At 44.1% G+C, this 21,292-nt stretch overlaps 3 protein-coding genes across 6 annotated transcripts in view; 2 read left to right on the plus strand and 1 right to left on the minus strand.

The window, feature by feature from the left end:
* The first annotated feature begins 111 nt into the window (after positions 1-111).
* nipa2 (NIPA magnesium transporter 2) lies at positions 112-4,815 on the plus strand. Of its 4 annotated transcripts, XM_062555356.1 has the most exons (7): positions 112-307; positions 556-623; positions 2,260-2,490; positions 2,979-3,035; positions 3,221-3,311; positions 3,416-3,576; positions 3,718-4,815. In XM_062555356.1, exons 3-7 carry the CDS (start codon positions 2,352-2,354, stop codon positions 4,383-4,385), a joined length of 1,116 nt encoding a protein of 371 aa, XP_062411340.1. In that variant the 5' UTR covers positions 112-307; positions 556-623; positions 2,260-2,351; the 3' UTR covers positions 4,386-4,815. The 4 variants fall into 4 exon arrangements, with proteins under 4 accessions (XP_062411340.1, XP_062411341.1, XP_062411339.1 ...); XM_062555357.1 differs by lacking the exon at positions 556-623; XM_062555355.1 differs by lacking the exons at positions 112-307; positions 556-623 and adding an exon at positions 903-1,057.
* A 54-nt stretch (positions 4,816-4,869) lies between these two features.
* Positions 4,870-21,292, minus strand: part of cyfip1 (cytoplasmic FMR1 interacting protein 1) — a 55,124-nt gene continuing 38,701 nt past the window's right edge. Inside the window, exons 24-31 of the mRNA XM_062555352.1 lie at positions 14,602-14,745; positions 14,111-14,201; positions 12,573-12,703; positions 7,181-7,253; positions 6,915-7,009; positions 6,467-6,705; positions 6,001-6,148; positions 4,870-5,679 (exon numbers count right to left, since the gene is read on the minus strand). Of these exons, the coding sequence (XP_062411336.1) occupies positions 5,515-5,679; positions 6,001-6,148; positions 6,467-6,705; positions 6,915-7,009; positions 7,181-7,253; positions 12,573-12,703; positions 14,111-14,201; positions 14,602-14,745 (1,086 nt within the window). The 3' untranslated portion in view covers positions 4,870-5,514. The remainder of the gene's footprint in view (positions 5,680-6,000; positions 6,149-6,466; positions 6,706-6,914; positions 7,010-7,180; positions 7,254-12,572; positions 12,704-14,110; positions 14,202-14,601; positions 14,746-21,292) is intronic.
* LOC134102310 (fibronectin type III domain-containing protein 9) lies at positions 16,660-19,318 on the plus strand (the record flags this gene model as incomplete). Its single annotated transcript, XM_062556387.1, has 2 exons — positions 16,660-16,718; positions 18,619-19,318. A coding segment is annotated over exon 2 (597 nt), but the record flags the coding sequence as incomplete, so codon positions are not given.

Raw genomic sequence — 21,292 nt, forward strand, 5'->3', positions numbered from 1 at the left:
TACCGTTGTGACACCTGTAGGAACTGGTTTAACCTGCACCATTATCTGCATGTTTGGGACTTCATACCCAAAGAATTTACTTACCTCATCATTTTTACGTGTGGTTTATTTCCTTTAGGGGCATTAGCCTAGGCTACTTTCACAGAAAGCACTAGCAGGCTTGAAAGTGAATAGCCAGCAGCACCTACTGTAACTGAAATTGTAACCGACTAGGCTACGGTGTTTCCTAAATCGTTTGCATTATTGAGAGTAATTCTAGGCGCCACGCAAGGAGCGTTTGTCTTCACCCAGATCGACACCTCGACAGGTAACATTTTAAAATCGGTCCATGGCCGTCTTTTTAGCTGATTTCTTAACTGGGCACTATTGAAACTTGAGGTAGGCTAATAACTTAATGATAGGGGCTGACTCAAAAGGTGAGGTATGCCACATCTTTTAGCGTAGGGTAGCCTATGCCAACGCAGAGTAGGCCTATAACCTCTTTATGTAAGCGTCGATAAGCAGGGAGAAAGATAGGCTAATCTTCATGTGATTTTTTTTCCGTTTCGCTTTTAGGAGCATCCAGAGACGGTTGAAAAAGCAGTAGGCTATTTAAGTATCTTTGGAGCATCAGTCCTAATCAGGTAAAATTGCACAACTAACTCTTGGTTGAACCAGATTAAATGGCTCCAAATAGGCTACTCTAGCAGTTACCTGATGTGGGATAGGCCTATAATTAAGGGGAAAATCGTCGTGAATGAAAATTTCTAGGCTATTAAATAGATTAATTAACTAGACATAGGCCTAAATGAAGTTGGTTGTTGTTGAACCACGTAGAATGTTTACAAGTGTACGTAAGACTGTCCAATGAAAATGTGAAATTTTCACACCTGCGCATTGAGTCGCCTCAATGTAGGAGGATACTTTTAGGTCTATGGACCAGCCCATCAACCTTGCCAATGAAGAAGGCAGGGCTGAAGCTACATAGCTTGATCTGTTAACAATATAACAAAATTAGCAGCATGTAATACTTTTACGGACAAAACCAGTTAATCATTTTACCTCGAGGACACTAAAGGTAGTGACGATTCATTCTGTATTAAAGCCTGTTTTAGTTTATGCATGTCATGAACTACTGTTCAGCTAGCTAACATTATAGTATGAAGCTAACATTAGCTAGCTAGTGAGCCAAGGTGGCTACTATCTGACTACTAGTCATCGAGACAAGTGAATTTGTAAGTTATGTAGCTTTAGACATCATAATTTCTTCATATTATTTATTATCTACGAATCTACGTACCGGCCTAGTAAATAACGTGTCACATATGACCACTGTTCAGCAAGTTGCAATCTTAGCACTCCGTATTGCTAAATTGTATGCTACTGAAAGGGGTAGCTTTCCACAGCCTGCTGCTGGGTGAGGGATCCACGCCTAACGTCAATAATATCAGACATTGACGGGAAATGTATTTTTTCAAACCAAACGGTGAACAACACATTTATCATACATTAACTGACACTAATCATTGTACTTGGTAAGACGTGGTACAGTGCTGTTGTGAGCTGTAGGATAGCTTGATAATAATGTTGGATGGCTTGATGCCAACATCAATGTGCAGTTCCTGGTACCTAGCAGTCAAGAGTGATATAACTTACAGAGCCCCTCTTAAAACTTTTCTGGATATACTTTGAAGTAAAAGTATAGGTGTAGGTAGGTGGTATAGGTGTAGGTTTGGTAGCAGCTAGGTCCGAGAGCATTAGTGTTGCAAAAGTATGCGTCCGTTTTAGTCAATGAATAACTCACTTATCCGTGTATAGCCGGAAATGTCAGTTATGTTAACCTTGTGACTTTCTCCAAATGAAATACGTGGTTTTATGTGCCGTGTCTTTGGCATGTGAAATAACCTGTATGTGTCTAGAGAAAGATTCAGCTATGGTATTTGCTGGTCGCTAGCCTTTTCACTCGGTAGCTATTATAATACTAAAGGAAGATTCACTTCCTGGTTTTCTCAGACAATGGTCAAGACAGCTAGGGTGTACTACTCTAGATACGATAATGGGACCACAGTGGGATGTTTCATCATATCGATTGACCATGAACAAAACTATAGAAAACCAGACTTTAACACTATGCAATGTGACGTACTCACAGGGTGAGTGATTATAAATTGTTGAAATTAGATTGAAATTATGTGATTTGTTTAAAGAGTGTTCTCTTTATGTTCAAGCTGTGTTCTTTTTTTGTAATGAGAAGGTAACCTCTTAATATTGTCTTTTAAGGTTTTACAGTTGGTCAGGTCTGCGACACCGGCCAGCCCCTACAGTGTTTGGGTATCAATGTGACGGACAGTAACAGCACATCCAGCATAGCAATGGGTCAGGACCGGGGAAAGTACGATTTCTACATTGGCCTGGGGTTGGCCATCAGCTCCAGTATATTCATCGGTGGAAGCTTTATATTGAAGAAAAAAGGGCTTCTCCGCCTTGCCAGGACAGGCTCTACGAGAGCAGGTACAGTACTTCTCGGGTTTGAAAGTCTTTTCTTACTCTTGAGAATATTTCAATGTTGAACTTGTCTGTTGAGACTGTTGCAAGGCATAGGAAGTTGATACACACCAAAATGCTTTCCTGTTAAGAGTTGTTGGTAGGAGAGGCCATTTAGAATGTCTTCACTGCCCAGGCTTGCTTTGCGACCTCCTGAAGCATTGATGGAAGGGTGCGGTGGGCTTTACTGCTGCCCCTCAACCGTCCTTACAGCAACCACCCTTTATTGCTCCAAAGAGTTGTCAGTGTGATATTATGTGGCATAAAATAATTCCATAGCCGTTTCACTAAGCAACAATGTTGTTTTTATGGGAGTTAACCATTACTATGTTGCTGTGTGTCTCACTTGTCAGGTGAAACAGCAATGCTGTTTGACAGGGTTTGCCAGTTACATTAACATTGCTGTAGAGAAACAAAGGTGTGTTTTTGTGCTCAATGTGCTTTTCTTTGTTTAGGACAAGGCGGACATGCATACCTAAAAGAATGGTTGTGGTGGGCAGGCTTGTTATCAAGTAAGTGAAAGTATTATCTTTTAAGAATGTTCAAGTTGTGTTGTAGTGTTTCTTCTTCTGTTTTTTTTATATGCCATATCACACTGAACTTAGCATTATACATGTGGTTTGAAGCTGTACCCAATAATGCCTACTATACCCTTTATTTATTGATTTGAAATAACTGTGCCTTTGGTCTTAAACAGTGGGAGCAGGTGAAGGTGCAAACTTTGCTGCTTACGCATTCGCTCCAGCTACTCTCGTGACGCCACTTGGCGCCCTCAGTGTTCTTGTGAGGTGTGTGTCTCCCCCATTTTTCCCCTCCCGGTGACTAATACCTTCAGTATGTTGTTGCAAGGACCGTGGAGTAATAGGTGTGTCCTTTGTTGTTATTTTCATAGTGCCATACTGTCCTCCTACTTTCTGACGGAGAGGCTGAATCTCCATGGGAAGCTGGGGTGTCTGCTCAGTATCCTTGGCTCCACTACCATGGTCATCCATGCCCCACAGGAGGAGGAAATCGACAGCCTGGACGTCATGGCCAAGAAGCTAGTTGATCCAGGTAATTCATAGTGACTCAGTGTCAGAGAAACATTTCAGTTTCAAGAGCATTGTGTGATGCATTGAAATAATAAAGGTGATTGAACTTTGGAGTGGGTGCAGCATGTGACAAATGTAATGACGCGATCATTTCCCCCACAAGCTTTCCTGTTCTTCGCCACCCTCGTGGTCATCGTGGCCCTCATCTTCATCTTCGTGGTGGGTCCAAGGCGCGGTCAGACCAACATCATGGTCTACATCACCATCTGCTCGGTGATCGGAGCCCTGTCCGTCTCCTGCGTCAAGGGCCTGGGCATCGCCATCAAGGAGGCCATAGCCGGCCAGCCGGTGGTGAGCAACCCGCTCTCGTGGATACTGCTGGTGGCCCTGGTGGCCTGTGTCAGCACGCAGATCAACTACCTGAACAAGGCGCTGGACATCTTCAACACGTCGCTGGTGACGCCCATCTACTACGTGTTCTTTACCACGTCGGTGCTCACCTGCTCCGCCATCCTCTTCAAGGAGTGGGAGCACATGGCCACGGACGATATCATCGGCACGCTCAGTGGCTTCATCACCATCATTGTGGGCATCTTCCTGCTCCACGCCTTCAAGGACGTCAACATCAGCCTGGCCGCGCTGGCCGTGACCATCCGCAAGGAGGAGACGCCGGCCTCAGCACCCAACGGCCTCACCGTCATCTCTAGAAGGAATGGCCACTCCAGCTACGAGCTGCTGGACAATGACCGCACCGAGGACCATGATGACCGGGAGATAGGACTGCCATTTGACAGCGTCTCTAGAAGGAATGGCTCCACGTCAATTGCGTAGAAATGGGGGGGGGACAGGAGATGGCATCTACTGGACTAAGGATGCAGTGGGGGTTCCTGTTTCCTGGTTTTTATTTAAAAACAGGCTTAACTTAAGACAATCAACTCTTTGGGCAAAAAAAAGAAGGTGACTTGGATGGACCAATCGATTGTAACTACTGTTGTTTTTTTAATTAGAATTATTTGCCTTATTATACATTTTCGGTTTTGACTTAAAACAAACTTAACTACATGGTTAGGCTCCCTCATCTCATTCTCCATGTAGCACTGTAAATAATTGATCCTATATGTTTTTAAGAGCTTTTTGTTAGAATTTCTGTACAGATGTCTGTATTTACATGCACTGAGTTCCTTTCTACCAGTTGACTTGATTGCTTTATCTTTGTAATAAAGTTGACCCATGCACAGACATGAGATCCTACTAAATCAAAGTTTTGGTGGAAGGCTTTATTCGCAGCAAAAAACAAACATTCAGTCTACCAAAGTTTTGTATGTTATATTTATTGAATTAAAATCAAGTTACAATCATTCAAATACAAAAAGGCACAAGGAATAATGTTTTAACATTGGTAAGAACTTGGTTACTTTAATTTCAAGATTATAGAAAACACAGTATTGCATGCAATTTGTCAAATCCACCATATAGAAAATATACTCTACCTTCAACCCCTTTTGCCCAATAGGTCCCCGTAACTCTTGATATTCACCACAGCAACACCCTTTAAATAGCCGTAAAAACCCTCTTCCCTCCCTCTGCTTTTTCCGTATGTATAGAAAACATGAAAAATGAGCTGCATACTATCCTAAAAACATAATGATAATAGTTATTCATTTGTAATAAGGCACGTGTGTACAACATTTATGGACAATAACTAACTTGGGCCACAATATATAATAATTGTATATATTTCTTGTTTCGCTTTTTGCTCAGAAGAGAATGTGGCTAAAGGAAGGATATCTCTTCATTAGATACTACTTCTCTGAATAGGAATTACAAACTTCAGTTTGGTGCTCTTACTGGCTTGCTAAATTCAGTGGACTCAATGGTTCTCTAGGCTCTGGCAAGGATCAATGCCTCTAGAAGAATCTCAGTTCATGGCATGTGATTGGTGGAAGGTGCGGTTGGAATTTCAGTTGCTGGCTAGCGATTGGTGGATGGGTGGCTGGAAGCACCTCACGTGTTCCACTGGCATGTTCTCTCCATCCCCAGATTTCAGGTACTTGTTGAGGATAGCAAAAATCTCATCATTCAGGATCTGGTACTTGCGGATTCTGTCAACCATCTTTTTCAGCGGCTGGAGAAAATAAATAGAAAAGACCGGTGATCAAAAACGTTGTTCTCGTCTTCAAGAGCTTTTACATCATAGCAAAAAAACAAATGTGATGGAACTTTTTTGAGCAACACACAGAAACATAGAAGTAATTTAAAAACTCTTGCCATGATCTAGCAAAACACTTATAACCTCAAGACAATGTAAGATCTTTGTAATACACAGATCTAAAATCTTAAAATAGGCTCCCAGGAGCTCTGGTCTTTGTCAACCTGTAGCTGGCCCCAGAGGGATGGGTTCATGGCGAGCTTTTCTGAGAAACTCAGTCTCGTGTCCCTCACTCACCACACTCTTGATGACCTCGTCCTTTCCGTCGTGCTTCTGCACCTTCAGCAGGTGGTAGCTGAAGTCCAGGATGTCGAAACGCCGGTGCTGGCCCAGTAGGGTGATGATCATGCAGCCAGCCCAGTTGAGGCCATCGCCAAAGCATTGCCTGTGAAAACAGGACACGGTCAGACATGAGTGACTGCTTTATCAGGGTGTTCAGATGTGAGGTGTCCTTGGCCATAGTAATTTGTTGTTAGCAGGACTACAGTAGTGTGACTATCTGGTATATGTGGTATGTCACTTTGGATATAAAAAAACCCCATCTGCTTAACAGGCTGATCAGGTTGGCTATAATTGTAGCGCTGACCACCGTTTTCCGTGTTGTTGGTAAGGGTGTTGCAGTTGAGAACAGTGTTTGAAATGGAGCTATACAAATTGCTGACGCGACAGATGGATGCCTTCTAGGAAAAGGGCTGGAACTCACTCCACGGTGAACTCGTGTGCTCCCACGGGGATGCAGTACACAAACTGCATGGCACTCCAGAGGCGGTGGAACTCGACGCACTCGTCCACGTGCATCACGCCGTTGCTGGGCAACGGGCCGCGCCAGATGGGGTCGTCGAGGAAACCTCGCACGCGGGTCAGGATGACCTCAAACATGGAGAGGCCACAGCACAGCCTCTCTTTAGTCAGCAGGTCTCCCTCACGAGCGATGGCTATTTGCTACGAGACGCAAAAAAACAAAAACGACACCCATCAGTACAGCACAATACTGCAGCCAGCTCATCATCTTCACACACTCATACACTCTCTCTCTCACACACACACACACACACACTTGTGGGTTTGGCTTTGCTAATGCTCGTGCTAATGATCCTGATTGCCTGACGCAGCGCTCAGCACTAATGGTGTTGGGTGAGAGGAATACCCACCTGCGGTGTGCCAAGGCGCTCAATTAGTGGCACCATATGCAGCGCTGTGTATTTGGCCTCCAAACGCTTCATCTTGGCATCCAGACGCTCCCCCTCTGCAAAGGCAAAACATAATTAATCAATGACAGGTCGACTACACATGTTAAGACACACGCACAAACACACATCCACCTCCACACCAACTTGTGTGTAAACAGAGACAACATAAAACAATGCAAGTCACACCCTAGCATATACACACACAAAAAATATGTACTTGAACTCACCTTTGACATGAACTCTCGGCAGAATGTTCTGGAAAGGTGCAGCGTGTAAGAGGTCACATACTTCTTCTTGGGACTGAAATAAAAGAGGATATGAGATTAGATCGAACTCATAAAGCAACTTCTGTAGATTGTGAGAATGGCTGCACTGGAGGCGTTGCAGAGCAGTGTGTTTCCACACTGTGGTACTTCTAGCACTTCACACTATTGCCAAGTGTCTGTACCCAGTTGTTGCAGGAAACGGCAAAATAACTTTTACTTTGGGGGCAATCTCTCATAATACGGAGTACTACCCTCCTCAGTAGACATACAGTATCATCAAATTGGAATCTGAAAGCCTACTCATGTTTGCGGAGCAAATCCATGCTTTGTCAGGCATTGACAGAAGATGGCAGTGCATGATCACTTTGCTACAGGCCTTCTCCTGAAAGGTAGACCTACTACTGAAAAGGGGCTTTTTTAATAACACACTGAGCACCTTCCACAGCACCTTCCACCCCCCCCCCCCCCCCCTCCCTTTATGGGTGTGCAACGACGCAGAGATGATCTGGACTGCATTAACCTTTCTGATCATCAGCAGGCATGCAAATACGCAATAAAAGAAAGGAAAAAAGCGACCGCACTTTGCATATAAACGTGTTTTTTTATTGTTACACAGATGCGTTTCGGCTTAGCGCCTTCCTCAGTGTGCTCAAAGAATGCAAATACGCAATGCAATGTAGTGTAGTGTGAGTCTGAGTGTGAGTGTGAGTGTTTGGGTGTAGCAGAAGTATGAACAGAGCCCAGGCAGAGCCCCTCTGTCGCTCTGCCACCGATGTTGCACACAGGCACAACGCAATCAGGAACTCGCCAGGAGCTCTCCGCCATGTACATACAGTACAGTATACACCAGTGAGGTGACTGTGTGTGTCAGCTGGCCTCACTAAACCCCGGCTGCCAGGAGGAAATACCCAACACAAACACACACACACACACACACACACACACACACACACACACACACACACACACTATTTGTTACTATAGCAGCTGTACAATGAAAATACGTTTGATTCTCTCTGGGGCTGAGCACAATTAAAAAAAATAATAAAATAGAATAGAATAAAAACACATAAATTAAGATTAAGATTCTGGACTGGACCCAATTCACAACCAAGATTCAAGATGTTGATTCTGTTAACGGCTCCGCTGTTGACCTGGAGCGGACCGCAGCCCAGAGCTGGCCCAGAGCTGTCCCGAGTGTGTTGCACACTCTGGTCACAGAGTCAGCTGATCCCATTGAGCGGTGGTGAAAGGCAGCACACTGATAAGGGCAGAGCGAGAAACTCATCAATCTGACAGGCGGTGTTGCTCTTCAACCTCTCCCCTACTTCCACGCCTACTCACTCACCTCAGACCCTCCCACACAAAGTGTAAGTGTTATTGTCTCATCTGTCCATTAACTACAGTACGAGCCAATCCCTGGACGCGGGGGACACATAAACCATGTCTACAAACATCCGACGACCTGTACAAACACACCCGATGCCGTTTACCTTTCGCGGCGGATTTCACATCGACGCTTAATCGCTGCCATTACACCAGAGGAGCTACAAAACATCCGCTTTTCAACTTCTCCCTTTTTTGTTTGTTCCAAGCTAATGGCAAAGGTTGAGATGGATTTACGACCAACAAAGAGCAGACGCCTTACGAATGCGCCCACCTGTCGGCAGCTCCGCAGTCACTTTCATCTGGGATGCGGCGAGCAGGCAGACAAGTCGGCATGAAGGAGAGCATTTTTTTTAATGCTTTTCACAACAGACGACAAAAGCCTGCATGTGTTGCATAAGACAAGCAGAGCGTTCACAGACTCTCACATTCACGGCCTGCTCTCTTTCTCGATCCCCGTGTTCATTTGTCACCCCTGTTTGAGAGGATAAAGCAAAACCACTTTCCAACTCAATGACTCCGCTCGCTGCCTCTGATAACCTCAGATGCTGACAGGAGTGCGCCACTACACATGAGGCAGAAAACCGAGCTGCCTCCACCATCAATATACTTGTGACCAGGGAAAAAAAAATCTCTTTGAACATCTTCAGTTGTTTTCCATTCATACTGAGGTGGAAGAAAAACAATCAGCTCCAGCCTCCATCAATGCTTTCATAAGGAGCCTCCATCTCCACCCAAATAATGGCATTTGCAAAGACTAGACATTGCAGCATACACACATCCCTGTATTTAAATTGCATCTTTATTTCAGGAAATTACAAAATATGCTTCAAGTGCCCAGAAGTGAAACTACCAGGCCACGCAAATTGGGTTTTAGAGTGCCTCAAGTGAACCTGGACAAAAACACACATTTCTGGACTAGACTCATGTGTGCTGCATGGGCACACTTTTAGAACCTCTCGAGTGTGTAAAAACAAAAAATGTTGCTGTGTTCCCATGACAACGCAGAACAAAGTGCAGATTACCCAGAAACCAGCGTCCTTGAGAGACAATCATTCTAATGCTGACATCCATCCCAAGGCCTTTCATCTGATGATTTAAGAAGACGCGTACGTACGTACAGGCCTAAAACACATCAACACATTTATTGGATTCCCACCACAGCTACCACCCAGGAGATTTTGTTAAATATGTTTGTTCTAATATTTCATTATAACGTATGTGGGTACTGTCTAGCACAGGGGTAGGCAACCTGCAGCCCTAGGGCCACATGCGGCCCTTTAGCTCCTTTCTAGTGGCTTTCTCTAAAAATTGAAGTCATAAAATATTTCTAATAACTTCATATAGTCGTTAAGCTTCAAGTGGTCCCAATGCATTAACAGTTAGTGGAAATATTACTGTACACTGTATATGCAGAGTATGCGAGTATGCCATATGCCTGAGGCTAATACAGATAGAGACGGATTTCTTTTAAATGGTTCTGATATTTTGCGACCTCGGACAGATTTAATTTTATTTCTGGTAAAAAAAAAAACTGGCCCTTTTAAGAGAAAAGTTGCTGACTCCTGGTCTAGAATCACTCTAAACTGAGTGAATAATAATAATTATTATAATACAATTATAATAATAATACACAACAACCCATCAATTAAATCCTCAAACTCAACATACTCATTTGTTGCCGATTTCCTACAGAGCCCATAAATGGTATTTCTGCCAAGTTTCTAGAACATATATCCTCACTTCTAAAACTGACTAGGCAAACTGTGGCAAACAAAATGCAGCTTAATGACCACCTCTCCCACAGAGCTGCATGTGAAACTATACTCATTACTGTATATCATATAGCTTCTCCATCTATACCTGCGTCACGCTAGCAGCCCTGGTAGTATCTTCATATTGATTAGCTTGCCAGCCTTGTTCTCTGGAGAGCTCCATGGATAATGAATGAAAATATCCTGCAAGAGGCTATGCATTAAGCACACTCTTCATCCTGTCAGAGTCATTTTCTATAGATGAGTCAATGGGGTGATATTTACCTGCTTTCAATTCCAGCTCCATGAATACCAGAGAGCACTCGATCACTGCTTTGATTGGAAAATATTTCGCTGCCTGGAGTCAATTTACTAGAGGAGTGTTTTTGTTTAAATAAGCTCATTCCACAGTTCCCCATGTTGTTCCCCGTCTGACGCAGACATGGTGGTGTACTATTACTCACAGGATTTAAACATCTGCACAGAGACTCACACAGAGATCTACTCTCATCACCAACCCACTAAAAAAAAGCATTTGAACGTTACTGCGGATGGCAGATGTAAGCGGACACTGAAATCCCAGATCAATCCCAAGTCAAAGGGCTCTATTGGATCTGGCACACATTTGCCAGACTTCACACGATTCAGAAATTCTCTCGAGGCCTCTGATATAACGTAAACAACCTCGCAACATCCAGTACCCAGACCAAATCTGTCTACAGTTAGGTACTATTGGGGGGGAAATGACCACGGTTGAAAGCTGCTATGACTTGGAATTTTAGTTTAAAGCCTTCCAAGATGGCCTTGAAATGGCAAACAGAATTTGAAGAAATAACCACTTTGACGTAATGTCAAAAACACCTGTGCTCTGTTGTTGCCCAGATATCCTCTATAGTTGGAGTTATACCGTTTTGTACCTGAAGAGGCACTGTATTGAAAACACACAAGTCAAATGAGGAGTGTGGTCATGAACGTAAGAACAACAGCGCAATCATTTGCATCTCATTATTTTCTCAATAAAGAAAATAATGAGATTACATCCCCCCCTTTTCTTTCCAGTTTACTTACCCTTCACTGTTAAGACTGTACATTCCCCCTTTAGCATATATGTATTTTTTTTTTCAGATCATAAAGATGCCTGTTCTTCTCTACAAAAAGCCTCCAGGTCCCATAAATCCTTGGGCTATATTGTATAAAATACACATTTGAGATCTCCCAAAAGTGGCTCAATGATACTGAGGTCAGTAGACTGTGATTGTCACTTCCAAACCAAAACTTGTATCTTCTATAGCCAGTGAAGGATGGACTTGGCCTTGGTGCTTTGGATCATTATCTTGTTGGAAAGTCAAGAGTGCCCCATCTTGCCATACATCTTGACTAAAATTCCGGTGTCCGTCTTGCACACATATCCCCAAAGTATAAGGAATCCATCTCTATGCTTCACAGTAGGGACAGTGGGCTTTTGGTTTGGCCGTGTTGACTCCTCTACACAACAATTTTGGTCTCATCACTCAAAAAAACTTTGCTCTAAAAGTTCTGAGGTTTGCCTAGGCGCTTGTTGACATATTGTAAGTGTGAGATTTTGAGGCATTGACGCATGATTGGCTTTTTCTAGCAACTCAACCATAGCCCATTTCTGTTTAAGTGCCTCCTTATTGTGAATCTTGAATCCATCACACCACTTTCTTGCAGAGAAAATGTCTGTATTTCAGCTGAAGTAATTTTGGGGGTGTTCTTTGCATCCTGACCAATTGAATCCTTATTGTTCTGTCTGACTGTGGCTTCTTCACGTCTTCATCAGACTTTGAACACTGCTGACCAATTTCTTAAATTATTTGGATATATCTCTGGATATATAATTTTCCTGATTTATTCATGGGTTTCATCAGGTTCCTTTCTACAGGTGTATTAATGCGCTATGAAACCCATTACTTTCAATGGTTTGAGCACGCAAGAACTGGTCTGCCGCTGCGCTCAGTATAGTGGCATTTTTGCCGCTTTGCCGCTCTTGCGCTACCGCGGTCAAAGTTGAAATATGTTGACCTTTGACTGCGGTGCGCTGTAAGTCAATGGTCTTTTGTGCGGAACCCAGCGGTAACCACAACACCAATCGTAGAACGTTACCTCAACCAAGAGCAACCTAGCGGTGAGCGCAGCGCATGCCGCCTGTAATGTGATGGGGCCTTCAGAGGGGAGGAGGAGGTGGTTCTTACCAGACTCTGCTCACACAGCAGGCAGAACAGCATGGCGTTGCCCACCTCCCTGAGGTTCTGGAAGCACACGGTCTTCAGCTCGGCATACTCCACAATGTCCTTCAGCTGGTGGTGGAAGAACTCCAGAATACCTGTCGGTTAGAAGTCATCACAGACCAGGAAGGAGTTTTAACCGGACAGACACATGGTGCTTGGACAGATTTAAAAGAAGAAAAAAGGTGGTGGGCAACATTCTTTCGTATATATACAGAGCTCACTACTTTGCCAGGAGCCATGTTGATTATAGCTATGGACACTAATTAGGGTACAAAGAGACAGTGAGCGCAAATGATTGAATGGTTACGACTCGAGAATGGAATATTGAACGAAAAGATGCACTCAACAGTTGCTTCTTCTCCGATGTTTAACACAGAACAGAGATCTCCATTCCATCCTCTCATATTATGTGTGCATCTTAGTCACCACCAAAGCCTGTCACTTGCTCCCCCAAGCATTTCTCTTGCCACAGCAACTGGATCGATATCTGAGTTACCATCACAGAGATGCTCAGGGGCAGAACTGTAAGTGTTCAGATAAGCGCTTTGAGGAGCGGAAGACGAGCTGAATGCAACATGCAACCAGTGTGAAGTAAAAAAATGAAATCTGTCAGAGAGTGGCTATGAATGAAACATGTGCCCCATCTCGGGGTTCGATTTCACAAAGTGCTGCCGTGCCCTGTGGAACCCCTATTTGAAAAACATCAATGGCATCGCAGTGTCAAATCGTTATGCTTTCGGATCGCGTCCCCCCCTGCTGCTCTACACTTCGCTTTATAACCAGCGGGCGATCTATCCGCACCCCCCTGATGATCCTTCTGAAGCTTCTGATCCTTTGCTTCCCGATTCAGAGAGCTCTGCACCCCATCTCCGCACCACTCTCCACTCTCCACGTCCACCCAGCATCTAAAATAGAGTTCATGCGCTTGTGCACAGGTTACGAGAGGAGAAATGAAAAGTCGTCCCCTTTTTCCGCAGGACTTGTGCTGGACCATCCCAGTCAGGGTCAGGGGAGGCGGTGTGTGGCTCATTCAGTCACACAGCAGGAGTCTGTGGCCAGGAGAGCGAGCAGCAACAACACGTGATATTGTTTCAGATGATGCTGATGCTGTCAGGAAGCTTTGTGTGCCAGCCACATCCTGCTGGTCTCTAACTATGAGCTGGAGAGATTTACAATGCAAAGGACCCCAGCACTAAGGGCCTTATCAGCTGCATCTCAACAGTGACTCATCGCCTACTCCAAACACCTCATGAGTCATGTTGTTAAATGCCAAGAGACCATTGCTCATGGACTTATTCTTCATTAGGTTACTTTGATAGTTTGTTATTTTGTTTATTATGTCCCTGTCTGCTATTAACGTTACCCATTTTATTGTGATCATGAGCTGATTCTAATGTGTGATACATCATGTGTGTGTCAAGTGCCATACTGGTAGCCTAGTAACACAGTGCTACACAGTGACTACACAGTGTTGTGTGTGGGGCATCCTACTGGCTCCTTACCTGGGGAGCCGTACTCATGGCGAGGCAGGCGGCAGATCTTGGGCATCACCTCCATCAGGGTCTTCACATACTGCATGATGGTGCCTTGCAGCTACACGACGAAGCAACAGCAGTCCAATTAACACAGATGAAACCCCCCCATGCACAAAGCACATATTACTTGCCCTGGTACTGCATTTTGAGCTTGGTAGACAGGACTAAATTATTTTGAAGAGTCGTTTGGTGCCATGTGCCTAATACTCAATTACTTCAGAAGTACATCCTACTGCACTTCTAACTTAATCACATTACTAAATGTAGTTAGGATTAGAATGAGGCTGCAGTGTCAAGATTAAAAACCAATAGAAGCAAAGAGTATTATGAATTACATTTTCTGAAAGACACTAAACGTAAGGGAAAGGGAGGACAGACACCACTTGACAATGGTCACGACCACCTGACAACTGTCACTTTATAGGGCTCATTAACAAGAGGAACTCCTCCATGCTCACCAGGCTTTTCACGACCTTCAAGAGCTCCTCCATCACCACAGCGATGCCCTGGTAGCCCAGCAACCGGCAGATTACCTTGATGTGAGTAGGCCCAACAAAGTTCCGGTAGAAGCCAAATATGCTGCTGTAGGCGAGATTCAGAGCCTGTGAAGAGACAAAGACACAAAAAAGGAGATAAACAAACAGCGTGATTCAATTTGCGGTGGGTTTCCCAAAATAAACGTTCATATAATCTCTCTTACCAGAATGTTACAAGGCCTTTCTGGAAGATTTTTAATTAAAAAACAAAAACAAAAAAAGCTAATTCAATCCTTTCATGTCAACAATTTTTCTTTCTAAGCATTTATTTCACAATCGTCCACAAATGGCATTGAAAAGATACAAATAGAGTATATTGATACCAGAGAAATGATTTTCAGAATCCTGATAGTATGAGTATCTTCAGACACTTTCATACCCTCGGAAGAGACAATGACTCCTCTGCTCAAGATGTGTATAAAGATAGAGCAAATTGCTATAAATACAAAAACAACTTGATGACTCACAGATGCATGCGATTGTCCGACTGTGACTGTGACGTTTGAATATGCTCACTATCACTGACAATATGGGTTGATTTCTTGTACATGGATTAAGCCTAGTGCTGGACAAAAAGCTTTTCTCAATAGAGATTTTCACTGAAGTTTTCTTTTAGTCTAACATCCAGGCTGCACTGGGTTGAACCGTTCTGTTCATGGAGTGTAACAAATAGTTTTAGAAGACTAATGGTCTCATTTTTTCATGCTGCTTTCACAGCCAGTGCCAATGATTATAATGAAAGCTAATTTTTGCAGCATACAGTCTGTGAACGGAACACTTCAGCTACGTGCCCCGTGTGGCCTGGCTGTAAGACTAGGCTTTATCCTTGTCTGGAAACTAGGCATGTCAGAATATAAAAAAAAAAAAAAAAACTGAAACATGATTCAAATGAATAAAGAGATTTTCAGGGGTTTCAGTGCTGGCTGGATTTCATTGTGGAGTTGGTGAAATAAGGAAGTGTTGAAATGTCTGCCTGTGTTTGTGTGCGTGTGGGTCTATGCCTTAGAGGCAGGGGATTTAAATGGATGTCTCTGGAGGGTTTCGAACAGATTCGAGTCTGCCTGCTTAGACACCTCTCATTCTCACAGAGGCGACAAGAAGAAAAAAAAGCATTCCAGGAAAATAGCAAATTCCAGGAAAGAAAGAAAAGGCTTGTTGAAAAGACGTGATGAGATTTGTGACGGAAGAAGAGTGTGTCGAGGAGAGAGAGAAAGAATGGGGAGGGTGCAACATAGAGGTAGACAGGGCAGAACCCCCACACAACACAACAAAAAAGGTGACGAGAGACTCAATAACCAAGAGAAACTGAGAGGAGGGGAAAGAGAAAGAGAAAGAGAGAGAGAGAGAGAGAGAGAGAGAGAGAGAGAAAGAGAGAGAGAGAAAGAGAGAAAGAGAGAATGAGGGAGGGAGCTTAGACGTAATCCATTTCGATATTCGCTTCCAGAACAGTGTTTTTTTGTTGTTTTTTTTAAGCAGCTGCCTCTCTCCTGCCACCCCACCCCCACCTCTTCTCTCTCCAGACTCATGTTATCATGTGGACCACTCGCATACAGCAACAGTAGCGGCGGCAGCAGGAGCAGAGGCAGTAGCATCATCTGTAGCAGCAACACCAGTAGTGTGTGTGTGCGTGTGTGTGCACGCAAGAGTGTGTGTCTGTGTGTGTGTCTGCGTGTGTCAGGGGGTCAGGATCTGAGCACCGAGGACCGATCTCTCTCACTCTCCCTCTGCACGGACAGTCTGACCCACACGGAGGAGGGAAGGGGAGGAGGAAGGAGGAGTGTGGCTGGAGCGTGTCTCTCCTCTTTCTCTCAGTAGTCTCTATCTCTCTCTCTCTCTCACTCTCTTTGCATGCAAACAGTCTCACCCACAGGAGAAGACAAATTGGAGTGGAGATGGGCAGGATGATGCTTGAGACGCAGAAACAGATGTAAAAGACAGCAGGGATCCTGTCCGCTCAACTCTATGAAAACCACCAGAGCTGTCAATCAAGCGCTGCACACCACCCCCCACTACCACCCCCCTGCTTCTCGTCTGTGGCGGTAAGTCCTTCGCTTGTTCTTAAACCTCCTACTGTATATACTGGAGTCAGACGCACATGTTGCCATGGGTAACTGCTATGGTAACAAAAAATGTAGTCAGAGTAAGAACGTTTGTAACACAGTACATAGAAAACATGGGCAAGGAGGAAAAGGGTAACAGTTTTCACATGCTCTGCTGGGGCAGGAATATACGTTGAGAAATGCTCACTCAAGTTCATTTAATTATATTTTATCCTTGGAAAAGTGTTTAAAAAATAGCCCTGCAGAATTCTGTAAATCTCTACGGGAAGGGCACACTGTTCCACAATTAATCATCACTGATGCAATGAGGCACCTTCAGAACAATCCAGAGCCCCTTTCATATTTGCAATCGTAAGCCTCGAAAGAGTAAATGCTTTCTAAGATCAGCATTGGCATTTAGTTCACAGTTTTGCATTGTACTTGCATTGATAACTTCAGGCAGAATTTTTTCATATATATATATATATATGTGTGTGTGTGTGTGCTTTTTTTTTTGCTTTACCTACCACTTCTAAGATTTGCCTGCCACTTCAAAATCAGTGCTGAAATCCTGTAGTTTGAACTCACTCTTATACAATGCCTGAATTGCCGGAGATCACAGTGCCTGAGAACTTCGACTTAACTAGAACTTAAACCTTGTCTTACTGAAGGAGTCACAAAGGAACGAGATGACATGCTAGCTAGACTGACTGTGCTGCATTTGCCAAGTATTGATTGATACATTCAGTCAGTCTTTCAAACGCTTAGATGCACACATGAAAGCTTACTTTGATGTAGATCTAAACTTCAGCCCAGCAGTGACTAAATACATTCACACTATACAGACTATATTGAATGTGGGTTGCAGTATAGCAGATACAAGTCTCAAGGCTGAAAGTAACTTTGTGTTTTGATGCAGAGCATATAGGCAGGATTGTCTACTGATTTTAGTCAGAATTCAGAAAAGGCTGACTAATTCTTTTAATTCTGGGTCAAATGTGACCTAAGTGATCAAGTTCAAATCTGTAGGTGGATACACCGCTGTTTGAAGCTGATAGGATTGTAGGCTGTAACAGGGTGCGTGCCGTGGACATAGAAAGTGACAATGTGATGTCATGAGATACAAAGCTGCTCAACATCATTTACTGCCACAGAGTGAAATGCCGCCATCAAAGCCCCGAATGGAGAATGAAAATGGTTTAGATGACAGTGTATCAACTTTCAATAAAAGCACTGACTCCAATGCCTGTCTGGTCTGGAAAAAGCACATTTCATGAATAAAATATATTATTTCACAAGGGACAAAAGCGCTGATGAATTTGGGTAAACTGTGTCTCGACATGGTAGAGTGTCTTCAAACAAAAAACAAACTGATAGGAATTGCAAATATGCTATTGTTGGGCCTCAGAGAACATGAATAAAATAATCTGCAACGCTACCCACTTATCTGTGGCAAGAGATTCATAATTTAGCAACAAAACCCTGAATTCTACTGCCCGAAATTGACACTAGCCCATGGGCAGTAGACCGCTGTGCTGTTTCACCGTCGAAAATTGAAACCCAAATGACCAAATCTCCATATAAACCGGAGGTCTATTTCTCTCTGCTACTTGATATTCCTGCGCTAGGATGGTTTTCAAAACTAGCGGCCACTAGAGTCTGACACTCTCGAAAACACTAAAGCAAGACAGGGTGGAACATCGAGAGGTCAGCTCAACTGCACCAGACATGTGTTCTTTGCTCCGACACAAAACCGGGGGGAAGGGACAACAAGGCCATCCTTTTGTCCCGTCTCCCATTTTCAGAGATTTGATAACACCTATTGTATAGTGTCTCAGACCAGGGGAGATTTTTTTTTTTTAGAATTGAACATCTCTCTATCCCTTTCCCACTTTTGCAGGGTAGCTCGCCACAAAGAAAAGATCCTGAGAAGCTCTACAGACAGCAATCAGCCTCTTCCCTCTCCAAGCAGACCCAAGCAGACCCCAACCCCTAAAGCCAGTATGCCCATCACCGTGCAGAACATCACGGCCACGTCGGCCATGGTGAGCTGGCCCTCGGCGCCCGTCTGCCTGGACACCTTCTACAGCGTCATGTACCACCCCAACTGGAACAGCCTGCTGATGGGCTACACGCGCAAGAGCTTCCTGCGCGAGAACCGCGTGCCGGTCAGCCAGACCTCCACGCTGCTGGGCAACCTGAGCCCGCAGACCACCTACATCCTGTGCGTGTCGTGCCAGTCGGTGGCCCAGCCCCCCGTGCGCGAGCAGTGCCAGGTCTTCAACACGCTGTACGACGGCGCGGAGGTGAGCGGCGGGCGCCGCGACCTGGCCATGGGCGTGTGGCTGGCTAGCAGCCTCCTGCTGCTGGTCATCGCCGTGGTGCTGCTCTGGGGCTGCCTGTACTCCATGTGCCCCGGGCAAGGGCAGCCGCTGGGGGAGGGGGGCCGTTGCCCCGCAGCGTGCTCCCCACACCAGAGCCAGACCCTGGTGCCCGGCGGGAGAGGAAGAGGTGGAGGAGGAGGTGCAGTGCAGGGGGCTGGGGATATAAGAAACAGCAGCTTCTACACGCCCAGCTGCAGTGAGGAGGAGGAGGAGGAGGAGGAGGAGGAGGAGGAGGAAGAGGAGGAGAAGGAAGAGAAGGAAAAGGAAGGGAACTCCCGGCAGGACACGGTGCTGGCAAACCCCTTCCACATGGAGCAAGGAGGGGGGGTCTTGGCTGAGGCCGGGACCCCGGGGCACGAGCTTGGACGGCTCCCCAAACAGAGCAGTGGAAGCCCAAAGTGAGATGCTGATTCATTGTCAACAGGACACCACTGCCATTATGACTGGGTATTTTAACAGCAGCCATGTGACGCTGTTTGGGACTTAATGACCCATACAAATCATTCTTTTTATCGCGGGAGGCTGTTATGGCTTTGAGGATTGAAGATAATTTGTGTTGTACAGGAACAAACCAATGAACACTGAAAGGTTTGTTTACACGTGCTACAAATTGTGCTTTTGTCTGTCTTATGGGTCTTTCTGTGAAAAACGTCAATGTTTGTGATAGCTGACAAACAAACAAGAACATGAATGCAAACTACTGCTTTAAGGCAAAAAAAAATCTCATTTTCCATAGTAGGGTAACAAAAAATCACATCATTGTATTAATGTGTTTCAAGCTCCATTTATTTCCATTTAAAGTCTCTGTGGTAAAACATGAGACACAATTAACATGGGCAGCGTGACAACCTATCTGACTGTAAGATTTGTCCTTCCTTTCTTCCTCTCTTTTAAAGTCATTAGCGCAGCACTGCGGCATTGTGGATCTGCTCAAACAGATCATTAGAGTCAGCGTGAAAGCACTAAATGAGAACATTGCTTTCTAGCCCTTCATTAGACTTGCTGGCTGAGACGTGAACAAATAAAAAAAATAATTCTTGTGTGATCGTCCCCCGAAGGCTCAAACGTCTGGAACATTCTTCCATAATGTGACAACAATTGTGTGAACACACGAGATGACACCCCAGGGTGGGGTATAATGTAATGCAGCAATGAATGAGTTGCCCAGTGCTCTCCGTTCCAGCAACAGCTTTGGATCTTTTAAGAGGGGTCTTAAGGCATATTTATTTAATATGCACTTAGTCCTTTGAGTTTGTGATGTGTTATGGTTTGTATAATAGTATTGTTTTGTTATAATTTGTCTATTGATAGAATTTGAAATTTATTTTGCTATTGTCCTTAAATTTAGCAATACCATGCTTTAGTTATTATTATTATATATAATTAACTGAGTGACTTATTTGATTGCTATTCTCATTTCACTGTTTTATTTCTCATTAGGTTAGTGCTTAAAATTATTGTTTTACTGATAATATTACTATTCTCCCTAGTTTGTAATTGTTCACTGTTAATTTAATTTGTATTGTTATTTATTTGTATGTCGCTTTGGACAAAGGCGTCTGCTAAATAACCATAGCCATAGCCATAGCCATAGCCATAGCCATAGCCATAGCCAATATAGGATAAGTGCAGCAATGGAATCGAGCGTAAAATTACACCATTATTTCAGTAGTAACACTCCCAGAGAGGACATGTGTATCTCTGTGCATGACTACAGCATGCTAAATAATAAACCATATGTGACCATTCACAGCGAAATCAGTCGTTTTGCGCACATCGTTATTTTGAGAAAATCAACAATAACAAACTTCCGGGTTAAAATGTTGAATTTCACGTTTTCGCATAATTTGGCTGTACAGTTTCATATCGTGAACGCATTTCACTGAAAAACCTACGTTTTGACTGTTAAACCCGGCGAAGATTCAACACATTTGCTGTCATTCCCGTTGTGCACGCGCTGCTTAAACAGGTGATTTCTCCTCTTCTGGCATATCATGACAGGAGAACCATGTCAACTTTGGATGCGGTTATCTTAGCGATAGTTTGTGTAATACCCTCGATATACATATCGTTGGAAAGCTTAGTTTATGGCCGTTCACGTGAGCACAATAACTTAATTTACTAAATTTTACCGAAACGACTGGTTCCGCTTTACAGGGTCACATATCAGTCCTAGTGTGTACAGTATGC

This window comes from Sardina pilchardus, chromosome 15 (genome assembly GCF_963854185.1).
Source record: "Sardina pilchardus chromosome 15, fSarPil1.1, whole genome shotgun sequence".
NCBI classification, from domain to species: Eukaryota; Metazoa; Chordata; class Actinopteri; order Clupeiformes; family Clupeidae; genus Sardina; species Sardina pilchardus.